The sequence below is a fragment of the Carassius auratus genome, chromosome 16 (genome assembly GCF_003368295.1).
Source record: "Carassius auratus strain Wakin chromosome 16, ASM336829v1, whole genome shotgun sequence".
NCBI classification, from domain to species: domain Eukaryota; kingdom Metazoa; phylum Chordata; class Actinopteri; order Cypriniformes; family Cyprinidae; genus Carassius; species Carassius auratus.
This window is the reverse complement of record NC_039258.1, coordinates 17,407,066-17,422,426: the sequence shown is the minus strand read 5'-3', so window position 1 is coordinate 17,422,426 and position 15,361 is coordinate 17,407,066. Positions and strand designations below refer to the sequence as shown.

The window sequence follows — 15,361 nt, the reverse complement described above, 5'->3', positions numbered from 1 at the left end:
ACTATATCCCATTATAGTGGCTCAAAAGTAAAGCAATATATTTGGGTATATGACTTTTTATGATATGATGCAACGTGTCATGGGAATGAACAGACCTGTCACAACACATGAGAGTTATCTCATTAAAAAAACATGTACAAAGTTCTTGTGATGTGAACAGTCACGTGTCAGATCAAGTCATGTGCAATGCGAATGTTTTAATCTTTTCAGTCTCACAAAATAAATATGCGTTCATGTGCTTATGGTATTACATACGCTCATATATTTAGTACATTGTGTTTAAAGAAAAAACAATAACAATTTAAAAAGTACAAACACAAGAAATTGGAAATAAAATGCTAAAAGCTATAAATATAACAAAATGTATAAATATATATAAAATACACATTCACAAAAAATAAAAAAGGAAAACATCAATGTATGTAAACCTCAATTAGACTAGTGCAGACAAAATTGAGAAATAAATGTAAACAAATGAAAATTTACACAGTAGAGCAAAACTTTTACAGTGTATAGTCCAAACTATCCCCAAAACCAAAAGCCTATTAAAAACATCAAATAGGGCTATTAAACTGTGCGCTTGTGATGAGTGATTATAATGATTATCTTTAAAATCACCCTGTATCAGTATTGTTCATTCAGTCATGTTCAGTGACAGTCGTCAAGAGAAATACTTAATTGATGAACACAAGTTAAACACTGATAATTCATACTTTCAGCAGAACTTTTACAAGCAGTATAATATACATAAACAGCAACACATGCTGAAATAACTGGACCTGTACGGGACCCACAAAACATACTAAAAACTAGGATTTAAAAGCTAAAAAAAAAACGCGATAAGGACAGACTGCTTTACAAAAGCAATAAATTCACTTTCATAACTATCCATTTCAATTACCATAGCGAATTTCACTCATTTAACTGCAGGGGGCATTTCTCAATGGGTGTGCAGACGGAAAAATACACAAAACTTCATAAAAGTCTTTGAGCAATATGGGAAATTTCCTAACCAACTATTTAAATATATTTGAATAATATTCCACATGATGTACAAGTGCGTAGTGCTCAGTGGAAATCTCACACTTCAGTTATTAAAAAAAATACTCCTAAACATACACACCAGCGACCACATAATGACTTTGTAACTGACTTTGTAACTGCCATAACACTGTTTAGTACCTCTATGTCAGTGGTTTCCAAACTTTTCAGACATTTTTAAACCCCATCAAGTTTTTGAAGCTACCTCGGCACTAATAGTAAAAAGCACAATGGTTTGATCACAGAAATGTGACTTGCAGTGTAACATTGTGATTTACTTGTGAAAACACTGATGTACTTGATCTCACTGATCTAGCTATTTCTTTATAATAATATCCATCATTCAGCTGCATCTGTTCATTTAAGGTGCCAATCTTGTGAGGGTTACAGGTTTTTTTCTATAGGTTTGCTCAGCTTTTCTCCTGACCAGTCATTTCAGTCATCTGAAACTTCTCTGATGATGGGGAGACTGGCATTGTGACGGCACCCTCCGGGGATGTGTAGTTGACGGCACTGGAAAACCCACTGGCAATGTCTTCAAATGTTCTGCCTTTAGTCTCGGGAACACGGAAGTATGTAAACACGAAGAAGATGATAAGGAGGATGAGGAATATGATAAAGACGTACGCTTGACACAGTTCCTGAAAAGTAAGCAATATCACAATATAATGCATTTAGTTCTTGTATCCTAGACAAATGTGATACTGATGAATTCATTGACAAGGTTCTCACCAATAGTTTTGGGAAAAACAGTCCGACAAGAAAGCTGGCGGTCCAGTTGCAGCATCCCGCCACAGCGATGGCTGCCGGGCGTGGACCTTGAGAGAATAACTCCGCCACTATGAACCATGGGATTGGTCCTGGTCCCATCTCAAAACTGGCCACAAACCCGAACACTGCCAGAATGGCCAGAACGCTGATTGGGGAAGTTGCCTGCTAGCGGTATAGGAAATTGAACCATTTGGAGAGAGAAACAGAGAAATGGTTCATTTCAGTGAATGATTTCCAACAAAGATGTAAGTCGGCGTTCATTAGTAAGATCAGAAACTGACCCCAGCAGATACAGATTCGGGAATGGCAGTCATGTTAGCACCACTTCCTGCTTTTGCTCCAATAGGGTTCTTAAGATCAGAAAAGACAAAAAGAATTAGAAAAAATGTAATCCCTGTATTTTTCATTTAAATAAACCATAGTTAAATCCATGACATCTTATTCGGAAGATTTGAGTGATTTATCATTTAGTGCTATTTAATGATATCCAACAACTCACAAGAATTTCAAGAGAAATGGTCATGAGCAGAGCACAGACAGTCATTCCAGCTAGTCCGACCATATGAAGTGTTCTTCTTCCTGCCCGCTCCATCAGAAAGAGCTTTTGAGCAAAGCAGTGGAAGAATCAAAAACACAGGTTTTTTAGTGCACCATCATAAAAGTATTTAAAAGACATAAGGGCATAAAAAATTAAAAAAGGCTGTGTAAACTTACAGAGATGACGGTGAAGAGAGTGTTGACTGCACCCACTCCAATGGTGGCATAGACTGCCTCAGTGATACCTGCATATCTGAAGATCTTGGTAGAGTAATACATTACCTAAAAGATTGACAGAAAACACAGCTGTTCAACATTTAGGACTGATCATGTCAATATTCTAAGTCAAAGAGGGGGAAAACATGCAAGGAAGCCTTAGAAACTGAGAATTTTACAAATTCAGTGTTAAAGCAAACACTGTTAAAGTCACTGATTAGTTTGTCTTGTTTATCTAAAATTAAAATATATTAGACCTTGTTAGGGAAAATATTATTATGTAGTAATTTGATATATTAAACACATTAAGGCCTGGTTTAACAGACAGGCTTAGCTTAGCCAGCACTAGGCTTTTGATAAATTAAGATTTTATAAAAATGCCTTAGAAGAAAATTACAGGTGTGCATAATGAGACTGAACAATGACACAGACATATTTTAAGATATGTCAGAGCAATATTTTTTCATCTGAGACAGCTAAAACATGCATTTTAGTCTGGGACTAACCTTAAGCCTTGTCTGTGAAATGGGTATTTATTTCATTTTACCACTTTAACAGTTTTAGGCAAAACAAAATTGGCCAGTGATGGAAACTATTATGCAATTAACTATTATAAATCTGATAGATTATAGTACATAGTATATATACAACCCACAACTTTATAGCATTTGTAAATTTTTCCCATGTAGACTTAATAAATTTGTGTTAACTGATCTCAGTCAGTGTAGTTTGGTGGAGTGTGTTGACCGGGGTTGTGTATTTCAGGCTAGAACTGCTTTGATGGCATTAATTCCATATAAAGTACTAACTGCACATAGTGCAAATGACTTTGGTTTTATTGGCGCCTCAATCTGAATGGGATCTTGTTTGATGGATATGTTCAAGATTTTTCCCTGGAAAAAAGACACTGCTGGCTATAAAAATGTTTCATATGCTGAGCTAATCAAACATCAGATTTACACGTGGTGCGAGACATTTTGCATGAAGTGTGAGACTCACAGCGTTGATGCCAGAGAGTTGTTGGGACAGCTGCAGGATTATGGCGATGATAATGGGCTGTCTGTAAGCGGAGTTACGGAACAGCTCTGGAATAGAAACCTTCTTCTCCATGGACATCTTCAAGGCCTCTTCCTTCATCTCACGAATGTCATCCTCCACATCTGAATGCCCACGAAGACGTGTCAGCACTGAGAGCAAAATAAGAGAGGAAGAGATACAATGTCAGTCCAGAGGAGTAAATACAGTTTAGTTCCTTTTATCATTCTTTAGCAGTCACAGCAGACTCACCTTGGCGTGCCTCCTCCTCCTGGTTCAGAGTGATCAGCAGGTATCGAGGGCTCTCCGGGCAGAAGATCAGCATGACACACTGTAACACTGCAGGGACCGCCGTCAGAGCCAGTAACAATGGCCACATAGACTGAGATCCCAGCAATAACTCCAGACCTAAGATCTACCATGAAATCCAGAAAAATTACCCATTGATTAATAAATTATATTATTTTTATTCGGCAAATAATGACCGAAAGTTTTTTTTTTAAGTGAGCTATACCTTTAATCTGTTGCCAACATTAATACATCGGAAAATCTAACCTGTGCAATTAGGATGCCGATGACCACCCCGAGCTGGTGAAGGGTACCAAAAGCCCCTCGCAGTGCCGTTGGAGCAATTTCACCCACATACATGGGCGTCAATCCTGTACACAGGCCGCAGAAGGCACCAATAACCAGACGGCCCACTATTATCAGTTCATAAGAGGTGCACATGCTGGATAAACCCATCAGGCCTCCACCAATCAGAGCCAGGATGTTGGACAGAAGCATGCATTTTCGTCTGTAACGAGAAGACGGGAGATGAATAAAGGATTTTTTTTTTTTAACAAAGCATTTATATTGGTTTTATGTTTAAAGAAAGTGTGTGATTTTCTCACCTCCCTAGTTTGTCAACTAGTGTGCCAACACTAAGAGACCCGATCATGCCACCAACGTTGAAAATGGAAACCGTTACACTCCACACTGTTGTCAATGTAGATTTATGCATTGGCTCTCCACTGCGCTCCTGAGTCACGTTTCTGATGAAGTTCTGCACTTTCTGATCATCAACAGAGAGACAGACGATGAGTGATGAAGTAATAAGGTGTTATTTTTTGAACTCTAAAATGCTACTCACTTGAAACACTTACCTCATCGGGTGCATTGAGGACGCCTATGTTGTAGCCAAACTGCAAGGAGCCGATGACAGCCGTGGACACACAGAACATGAGGCACCATGTCACCTGTTTCCCCTGGACAAGAAGAAGGAACACATACCATAAGATGCAGAAAATGAAAAGAGTAAAGATGGATATAAGACAAAAGGTAAAACTGAGTCTGTCATCAGTTTGGGGGTGTCAGTGGCATCAAAAAATTGGAAAACTCCTGCATTAAAAGGCTAAGGGAGCCAAAAAGATGAAGAAAAGCAGAGTCTTTCTCACTTTTACCATTATTTTTAGCACACAAATACACTCTCGTTTCACACAGTGCTCACACTCATTCCAAATTCTAATTCTTGTTTTCTGCTTCAATTCAACAGCTAAATTGAGTCTAAAGATTCTAAATGGTACACAAATTCTGATAACAACACATTATACAATGCAGTATTTCCCAGAGCATGTGTGAAAGTGGAACAAGACTGTTGCATACTTTACTAAGCAATAAAAACTGGAATGCTTGTGTCCCTATGTGTCATTCAATTTTCTTAAACTGGCTGGCTGCTCGGATCTTAATGTCGGTTCCATTTTTCTTAAGTCAAATTAAAAGGAAACAGAAATAATGAACTAATCTTACTGTCAACTGCGCAATTTCGGTATGACTGCAGAGGAACCCAAGTTGACCAGAGATTAAAGAGTTAAAATCTGCATGACTTGTGGTACAAATACAAAGTCAGCGGGAAAATCACAGAAAACCACACATTTACACCAGTTTCAAGAAGTTCTCACATGTTCAGCTATGTGGTTTATGGGTTATAAAGTTCATTAGACTGAGGACCTGTGTATTGGGTGCATTCTTTTTTTTGAGAGAGAAAAATAAATGTACACTTAGTAACCAAAAGGGTTAGTTTGCAATGGTTTTCCATTATGTTGGGGTAATCAGGAGTGGATTGTTTCTAAGGAACTTCCTTCAAATACGGCATTTGGCAAATGTCAGTACAAAAAGAAATAGTGCACTGCACTTTTAAACCTGCACAGAGAACCTTCTGGCAAGTGCACACCGGTCTGATGTTTGGATAAAGACTTAAACACACAATCTGTCTCCTGGAGGAGTGACTGCAAAAAAGGATATGGGTGTCATAACATGATCTGAAAGTTGCCAAGAGGCATCTTATTGAATCTAATGTTCATAATGACTTCTGCTGATAGAGGATGATCCATCACTGAATTTTTCATCTCTAATACCACATTTTTGCACATCCCACCATACAACCCCCAGCCTCCATAAATGCATAGACCATATTTAATTATGAAATCAACACACTTAGTGTTAGACTCCCTTAATGGATTTGTAATGAGCTGCAATGGATGCTAAATTGGCATTTATGGTAAACTATACAATATTTGAATGTCATTTCTCTTGAAACTTGTAAGTGATGTATTAAAATATATTTTTATTTAATTACTCACTCATTTTTAATAATGAAGTTGCAATTTAGCACTTAGTAGTACTTCGTAATATTGAGTAATTCACTATAGCAACAATGAATGCATATTATTTAACACATGAAAATAAATGTGCTTCTTTAAAGGAAAAAAGTTAAGAATTTTAAAGTTTTAAAGTTTAAGCAAAGGATAAAGTTAAACTTAATTTGATTTTTAAGTGCTCTTTTTAAAAGAGTACTTAAGTCTATTAAGAAACTGTCATGATTGTCAAATACTTTTAATATTACACTAGTGCACATTCTTATTCACAAAGGATCTAGTAAAACTGTTAATAAAAAAAATTAAAAAGTTAAAGCTTTGACTCAGAAATCATGAAGACAAAAGTTAAACATCACCACTGATTATATATAAAAACATAGAGGAGAAAAGCCTCTACCTTACTGTCCTTTATCTTCTCCATCCTACTTTCTGTTGTGAAAGCCAGTTATTGCGAGAGAAGTCTTCAGTTCAGTTTTAACTCTTTTTGCAGTGAGACCAAACTTATGTTTTCAGAGAAAACAAATCCGTATTTGGAAAAGCTTCTAGATGGAGGAAAAAGAATATGTCAGTAATGATAAGGCATGAGACAATCCTTTTATGTCTTCACAAAGACGAATGGAAAAAAACTGCTTCCTGTAATGGATGTCTGCAGAGTTGAGATGACAGTAGAGCACCATGTGCAAAGTAAATGTGGAAGACAAATACATGAGGCATCTCTGTCAGCCCAAGATCCACCCTATATATTACTCAAACTCAGTCTAAGTGTTTTTTCCTGTAACATCAAATCCTCAATCCTGCATTATTCTGGCTAAAGTTAAACAGTGAAGAAAATACAATTTAGTTAACAACTTCATGCAGTTCTAATTAGTTAGCAATGAAATTTAAAGTAGTACAATTAAATTTACTGCAGGATTATTTTAAAGTTTTAAGGTTTTTTTTTTTTTTTACATTTTAAATAGAATAGGCTACTAATAGTTGGTAATGGGAAAAAAAGTTGATTATTATTAAAGGCTAATTATAGTCCATTATAGTCCGTTTATATATATATAAAAGTTATATTTACGTTTGTTTGCAGAGCTCTTGTGTCGATCAAGCAGTCGCCGGTAAGTGATGAAACACTCTCGCGCTCGTGGGTTTTATGTAGAGTGAGACATGAGGAGCAGCACGTTGCAGTTTTGTCGTCACTCCAGAGCTCCCCCTGTTTCAGTAACCTCTGAGTCACACGATTAAACAAGAACTCCGTCTCAAGACATTCGCGTGACATCCTTTCGTTGGAAGTGATCGCCGCGCCCAAACACTAGTGAGCATCATTTAGAAAGTGCCAATGATGCCAGAAACGCCCCCTAGAGAGACAACTCACGAGGTTTTGAGGCAAAGCCTGGTGTAATGTACGTATTTGGTAATGTCCGATCGCGCCTCTGTTTTCTGGCGCAGCATCCCACCAGATTCAAACTTGCCAAACGTTGATGCTGATGTGACAAATAAACCCGCTATTGTTGTCATGTGAGTGTTTCTGTAAGAGAATGCCATTTATTTTTTATGTTTGTAAACAAGTGGTCCTCTCTTCCGAGAACGGGCAGTTTGTCAAATGTGAGATCTAGTAATAACAAATGTTGCGTTTCCTACGCTTCCTAGCTTTCGTTTGTTCATTGGAATTGACTAAATAACCATAGATGAATTTGATGCACTTATTAATCATAACTTAATGTTAGAAAGAAGGCTAATAATCGATTTGCGTTTGGTTTCTGGCAGGGTAGATAATGACCTAAAAAAAGTGCATTATTACACTGAAAACACAGTAATAACGAATATAACAACACAAAAACACGGAACACTACAGCTGTCCATGTTTAAGACGGATAAACAGGAACTTCCAAAGGAAACACATTTCGAGAACTGAGACCAGCTGTTGATAGCATCCTGCCACTGTGTTTTTTTTTTCTTTCTATTAATAGGCTAGAAGCTAAACTCTGAACCTTTTAAAAAAAAAATTCTCTGGGAGTCTGAGATTGAATTACTTCAAAATAAGACACCTGTATTGTGAAGGGTATCCTTTTACCATTATCCAACAGCATTTCATACTGTAAAGCTCCGACATGCTTCATTTATGTACAGTATATACGTCACTGTCATAAAATAAAAGTTGAACTTGGACAGACTTGTACAAATGAAAATTAGTATAGCGTATTTTAAACGTGCATTGAAGTTATTAACAAAGCATTATAACACCATATGAAATAATTAAGCATACAACTAAAGTGAGTGTTTAAGTTAAAAGGTACATAATCACAAAGAAAAAGGGGTGAAAAGCTTTCCATACACACACGCTCGGTTATGATATTCTCTCCCAGTATGAATAGATTTACTGTATGCTCTCAATTCAAGTTCCTTTCAGAATTGTTATACTAGTTTAACACCTCGTCACTTCAAACACAAGAATATCATTCTGTGAATTCTAACTAACTTCTGAAAAGAAATCTGGCAAAAATGCAGGTTTTATTCCAGTCAGCGCTCAACCACGCACATAACTACGAATGAATCCATTCTGTGGAAATGGACTTTTTCTCATGTTTTTGTTAGCATTCCAGTAATAAATGTTAAGCCTGGTAACAGACGACCATCATAACAAAGATCTACATTAATACCTAAAAGCATCCTAAAAGCACCCCAAAAGTAAAATCCTGTCATATTTGACCTCACCCTCAAGTCGTTGAAGCTGTTGAACACAAAAGATTTGTAGCCATTGATCTTTAAAGATTTTTTTTCTCCATACTTGACATTGAACTTGAACGTCAGCATCTACCAGCAACTTTTCTCTTCAAAATACTGTGTGTGTGTGTGTGTGTGTGTTTGTGTGTTCAACAAAGAAATTCAAACAGGTATGGAATAGCACGAGGATGAGTAAATGATACCATTTTCATTGTTGAGTGAACGATCCCTTTAAGTTAACATCTAGACTGCTGCACTTCCTGTGTGTCCCCGAGACATTTGCTGCTGGATAACCTAATCTGACCAACTAACCCCTGACCTTTTGCATCAAATATTATAAATATATAGCAAGAGCGCAATTTTTCTAGGTACTGCAATCAGAATAGTGACTTCAATTTCTCCATCTTAAATTTATTAGTAACTGTTGTCGTCACATTGATGGACTAATTTAGGTTACTTTACCGCCATCTGCTGTTTGAAAAACACAATGGTCAAATAAGATTAAACTGAGCCTTTTAAAGAATGCTGGGTAATGATTTGCAGAATCTAATTCCTTAATCACTGATTTCATGTAAATTCATGCTGTCTGTTCAAACTAAATCAGCCTCTGTATCATTGCTCGAGCTCTATATAGATAAATCCAGTATCTTCAGACTAGTGTTAATTATATAGGCCAAATAAAATCAACAGCGTTTGCCTTGGTTTTTGACCATCGCATACAAATTACTGACATTCATTAAACCTCACAGATATAGCATATATGATTCAACACCACACATCAAGAAGCCATTTAGCCACACAATTTTCAGCAGGTTGAACTTGGTGATTAATGAATGATTTAGAAACACTTTGTATAAACCGTAATTTGTTTCTACTATTAAGAAAAAAAGACACCTTTAGTAAAAAAAACAAAAACAAAACTATTTAGATGAAATTGTGCGTTTTTATTGTGTATATTGCAACAGTAGGATGTAGAGTGACACAGATCAGGGTAAATTTAGGACTTAGGTTTCCAAATCCCACTCTGAATGAGCTTTCAGCCTCCAGCAGGCAAACCAATAACTAAGACAACATCGTCTAGGGATAACATATGATGAGGTACTCTACAAAAGGTTGGGATTTCTTGATCTGAAAGTAACAGAAACCATTTAGATCTTTCCGGCGAAGCTTCCATCCTCAATCTGCCCATTCCATCTCTCCACCTGAAGGAAGAAAAACAAAGAAACATTGTATATCAAACAACTTCCAGCAAACCTTCACATTTAATCAGTTTTCACAATGTCTGGTTGTCTCTTGCTGAAGGGAAATATCAATTATACTTTGATAGAAGAAACTAAATTTTAGCTCCTTTTTTTATTTTTTAACAGAGCTGCTTAGCTATAAGTTTTGAATGGGGATCGTGTCACCATGATGATCAGTAACAGAGAACCCCCGGCAAAACTGTCTGATACCTGATATAGAAGAGTCTGTGTGGTTTTAAACCAATACATTTTTGGTTTGATTGCAAACACTGAAAAGTTCAAAGTGGTATTCAAATTCAGAAGGACGATAGCTATGATGAACCCTACTCCGGGAACATGTTGGGTGTGTGTCAACAATGAAGAATAGAGAACTTTGTCGTTACAATACTGCATCCTGACCACGCTCAAGTCGTTCTCAACATTTTGGTGAATACCAAATCATCTGCATAGTTTACCAGCATTAATCTTTTTTTTTGGCAGTGAACAATAGTGAAAACTGCCAATGGCAAAAAAACGTACAAGAGTTTGGACATCCTTACATCAATCCCATCAACCCCACATACAGGGGTGTAAATTTGGGGTAAGGACATTTTTTGCGAGGTCAATTTTTGAAGTGGACACAAATAATACAGCTAAAATTGTACTTGTAAGGATATGTATGAATTATTAGTGCAGCAGGGAGACTGAGCCAAATTAGACAACTTAAAGCCGTTGTGGCTTTTTGTTTCCATTGTACACATAACTATCCATCACAGTGTTGCCAAGTCCACAATTCCTGTGGAATTGGGCTTTTTTATCACTGTTGGTGTGGGTTGTTTTTCATGTCCACAGGTTGAAGCGACCCCAGTCACGTGTATTTTAACCCCTGGAATACAATTTTTACCAGGGGACCCCCTTGAAACGTAGACAGTTTGGGCTAGTTTTGAGTAGAGAATTGAAAAATACACTGGCATCATCTGTATTAAAGAGAAAATATTCACTTCATCTGATGTTTAAGTGAATAAAATAACCTTGACAGCCTTACTTGGGGGAGGGGGAGACTCAAAGTTTCTAAACTTAAAATGCATTTTGCCCCGATTGTATTGTTTTATTACTTACACAATTATTTAAAGTATAAAAATACCCCTCGGGATTTCTGCCTATGCCCACATACACTGTAATACCTTATTTGTAGTGTCTTTAAATACGTCATAGTCACACTTGATGGTTTGCAAGATAAAAGCAAAAATATTACATCCTGTTTTGAAAGACTTCTTGGCACTACCTTCATCTATGTTTGCAAAACTGTTAGAATCAGAAGGTGCCAAAGAAAATTTACTTGAACTTATTTTCAGAACAAATCTCAAAGATGAGGAATATAAAGAATAAAGATGCCAATTATAGACAGCCAAACGTTTGCTAATGATTTTGTACGTCTTCAAGATTTATTCTAGAAAGCACCTAAGGCTACATTCTCAGTGCAAACCTCAGTTCTGATTTCATTTTTTTTCCTAACATGGCCAATATCAAATTCTGAAACAGAATTCTGAAAAAATTGTTGATGTAGAGTGATGTTCTGTAAAACATGTGCCCTGTATATGATTTAGGACCATATGCGGTTTGTTCTTGATCACAGACTGTCATTAAAAAAAAAAAATTGTGACCAAAAACCGATCAACCTCACTGACCTGTACTCATAAAGTAAGAAAGGAATGGCGATAATGTTTTTATACAATAACCTACTTCCAAAAAAAGAGCATGTATGAATTTCAAATATATCTGAAAAAAGTTTTAGGCAGCATTTTGCACTCAAGAATACTGATAGCTTCAAAGATTAAGAAGATTGCTTTTTTCTTGCTGTATATTTAACTCTGCTTTATCAAACCAGAACTGATTGGATTTTGTAAAGTCTGGGTTTAAAACCAGAAAGGATCATATACAGCAGCTGGCCATGCTGTGTTTATGACATTTAAGATGCGATGAAAAAGTGCTTACAAAATAACACCAGGAATGTCTATAAGGTAGCTAGGGTCAATCTTGATTCTCATGTTTACTCAAAGGTTCTATTACTGAGGTTTTCAGAGGTGTTTTTGGTAGAACAGACTCACCCAGCTCATTGGACACAGGCTCTGGTAGACTCTCTGGTACCATTCGCAGGGAGAAGTGTCCTGCCCTTTGCTTGACAAAGCCTTATTACACCGGTGGAAGTCTGAGAGGAAAAAAACAGCTGTAAATAATACACACTGAACTCAGGCATAAATGGTATACAGTCTCCAACCCAGACATATATAATGAGTTATTCAATTCATAAAGGAACTTAATCAAGTCACAATTAATAAGGTCATATAGATCAATTCTAGCTCATAACTTCAGGGGAACTGGAGATTTACAACAGACAACCCTGCTTCACCACTGATGTGACCTTCAACAAATTGAGTCCTGGTTTCTCCGAAAGATCTATCTGTGAGATCAGCATACTATTAATAATCATGGTTGAAATGCACTTAGTGAAGTCTCATATTCATTATAATTGTGTGAAAGCCTGAATGTGAAGCACACTTATCGCTTTCATAATTTATACAAAGCACTTGTGGCACAATTTGTTAATTTTTTTTTTTTTTTAAATCGAACAAAGTTGGGTATAAATAAGGGTCACATAATCATGTGTACTGTACATACCCAGGTAATTCTGGAAACAGTTTCTTGTCTGATTAGTGTTTGGAAAACGGGCATCGAATGGAGCCGTTCTGTAGTTCTTGATCTTGTCGTCAATAACATCAGCCATCTTCAGTCAATAGATAATGAGTCTGTGTGACAAGCAGTAAACATTAACAACAATAACTAAATACTTAAAGCACATAATTGGACTTTAGCTGTTCAAATGTCATAGTTTAACGGTGTAATGAAGCAGACGACTGTTAGTGACATTTCACTCCGTGACAGTTTGAACTAACGCCAGTAGACGGCTGTAGAGATGTTAAACTCTTGTATTTTAAACAAGTTCTTTTAAACTTTCAACCAGGTAACGTTAAATGTAAATTGAAGTGAACTTGTAAAAACGTAAAATACGCTTATTATACTTACAAACCAGCAGACATATTCAATTTAGTAACACAACCTTGATATAACCGGTTTAAGTAGCCAGTTTGCTAGCTCGCTAACTCAAATGAACCATTCCTGTGGAACGTTTGTTGCTATTCCGTGAATTTTGCAAAAGAGTAAAGATAAAGGGTTTAAATAAACATCGCACGAGCTCAGCAATTTCACAACAAGCTAAAGTTTAAACAAATATAAACACTGAGGCCCACCTCAGTAAGCAATAAGCTGTGCCCTTATCGTAGCGTCCTCTCGAAAGACTCTATCAGCGCACTGGATTATGGGAAGCCGAATTGTGTAGTGTAAGGATGAGTGAGGGCGGGGCTTATGAGATTAAACTAAAACTTTTTTTCCTGCAATTTTTATAATAACGAACATACAAGGGCAACAACATAAATTACATAAAAATAAACATAATAATAAACAAATACAATTAATAAAAAATATATAAAATCTGAAAAGCAATAAGAAAATCACGTCCATGCCAAGTAGCCTAAAAACACAAGTATAGGTCTCTGCAGGAAAGTAATGGGAGTTACCAGATCAGGGTGTTTTTACACCATGATACCTGATTGGTTGATGTAATAGTGACGTTAGGTTTAGGGGTGGGGTTAGGTAAGGGGGATCATTTAGATTTCATGATTCAGAAACACCCAGCAGTTTGAAAACACCCACATGGTGATAAACGCCCACTTTTGCTCTGCAGAGACCTAAGTCTCTAAAAACATTTACAATACTTTAATACTACTAGTATATTTATTATTTACACGTTTTGTAAGTAGCATTAATGTTCCTCCAGTGTTTATTCTAATATTAAGATGTAATATGAAGGCAATAGAATTATCAAAATAATTGTATTATAAAACAATAATATAAAATAAATAAAACGAGTCAGTATTATTAATAAATCAATAATTGCAATATACAATACAAAGTAAAATACAATAAAAAATCATTCGGGAAGAAATTAATGAACAAATAAAAATTTAATAAAATAATATTTTTAAAAAAATTATATTGACATTCACTGATAAAAAGCACTGGGAAGCACAGTATGGCATAATAAGATATATTGTCATTGAGTAAAACGTAGAAAAACCTGTAGAATAATGGCATGGTATATTCAGAACCTGTCTCTGTGAAGAACAGGTATGTTTCTTTTATTACTTAACCCACTGTCTGAAGCAGGGTATTAATTTATTTCTGTATAGTTTTTATTTATTGTGTGCTTTATTTAATTTATTAATGTTTTAGAATTTATGTTTTATGTGTGCAATGAAGCAGCATAATTGTTTTTTTTTTCTTTTCATATTCTGATATTTTTATTGCAGTTTTAGCCACAGCAAGCAAGCAAATAAGTAATTAAATAAATATTTTTGTTTTAATAAATCAATATAGAGCACTTTTGGAATCTGTGGCTCACCTACACTAACTAGGAAGCAATAGGCCTAATTCAACAGAGTGTAGTTACTGTCCTCTGCCTTTGTAGGGCACTGCTGGCTACCAAAACCACCTTCTTTCCTCTAGAGTTGAGGTGTGAGTGATGTACAGTAAGAACTTTTTACCAAAGAAAGAGTGCACTACTGTATGCACACTTCATTCCAAACATGTTCCCTCTGACCAGAAGCCAGGAAGAGCTTTCACTTACACGCTAAAAAAAACATGGAGGGACAAATCTGTGTGACGCACAGGAGCCTTCACAGTCGGCTGTCAATGCTTCCTGTCTAAGAGACCTACTGCTCACAGAGCTTTTGGCTTTGCTTTTTGGTCTGACATGGTGCATGTGAGTGTGTGTGCATTTATATGTGGGACTGCATGTTGACTTTACAATGCAAAATAAATAGCATAGCATTTAATTTGTATTCTTGTGCTGTTTTCCAGTGAAAATATCAGTTATAGATAAATGAGAAGCAAACGTATGCATGAATCTCATTAAATTTAGTCAGATTTATGTTTTGAACAAGAAAACGTATCTTAGTAGTCTTTAGTTTAAGTCTTTCTTAGACATATAGATACATTCACATGTACGGATATACACAGGGTTCTTCTTTCCTGACACATCATTATGTGGTTGACAAGGTCAAAGGTTACAGGTGCCTC

The 15,361-nt window shown here is 36.2% G+C and overlaps 2 protein-coding genes across 3 annotated transcripts; both read right to left on the bottom strand.

Moving 5' to 3' along the window:
• Positions 1-173: 173 nt before the first annotated feature.
• On the bottom strand, positions 174-7,468 carry LOC113116372 (solute carrier family 2, facilitated glucose transporter member 3-like). Of its 2 annotated transcripts, XM_026284494.1 has the most exons (12): positions 7,300-7,468; positions 6,634-6,778; positions 4,746-4,847; positions 4,494-4,654; positions 4,156-4,396; positions 3,853-4,015; positions 3,565-3,752; positions 2,527-2,631; positions 2,312-2,413; positions 2,094-2,162; positions 1,774-1,977; positions 174-1,682 (listed from the first exon to the last, which is right to left on the bottom strand). In XM_026284494.1, the coding sequence occupies exons 2-12, from the start codon at positions 6,655-6,657 to the stop codon at positions 1,452-1,454; spliced, it is 1,590 nt and encodes a 529-aa protein (XP_026140279.1). In that variant the 5' UTR covers positions 6,658-6,778; positions 7,300-7,468; the 3' UTR covers positions 174-1,451. The 2 variants fall into 2 exon arrangements, with proteins under 2 accessions (XP_026140279.1, XP_026140280.1); XM_026284495.1 differs by lacking the exon at positions 7,300-7,468 and having other exon boundaries at positions 1,774-1,974; positions 6,634-6,657.
• A 2,400-nt stretch (positions 7,469-9,868) lies between these two features.
• On the bottom strand, positions 9,869-13,562 carry LOC113116373 (cytochrome c oxidase subunit 6B1-like). The gene is made up of 4 exons (XM_026284496.1): positions 13,474-13,562; positions 12,845-12,972; positions 12,274-12,374; positions 9,869-10,147 (listed from the first exon to the last, which is right to left on the bottom strand). The coding sequence occupies exons 2-4, from the start codon at positions 12,948-12,950 to the stop codon at positions 10,094-10,096; spliced, it is 261 nt and encodes an 86-aa protein (XP_026140281.1). The 5' UTR covers positions 12,951-12,972; positions 13,474-13,562; the 3' UTR covers positions 9,869-10,093.
• Between the last annotated feature and the right edge of the window lie 1,799 nt (positions 13,563-15,361).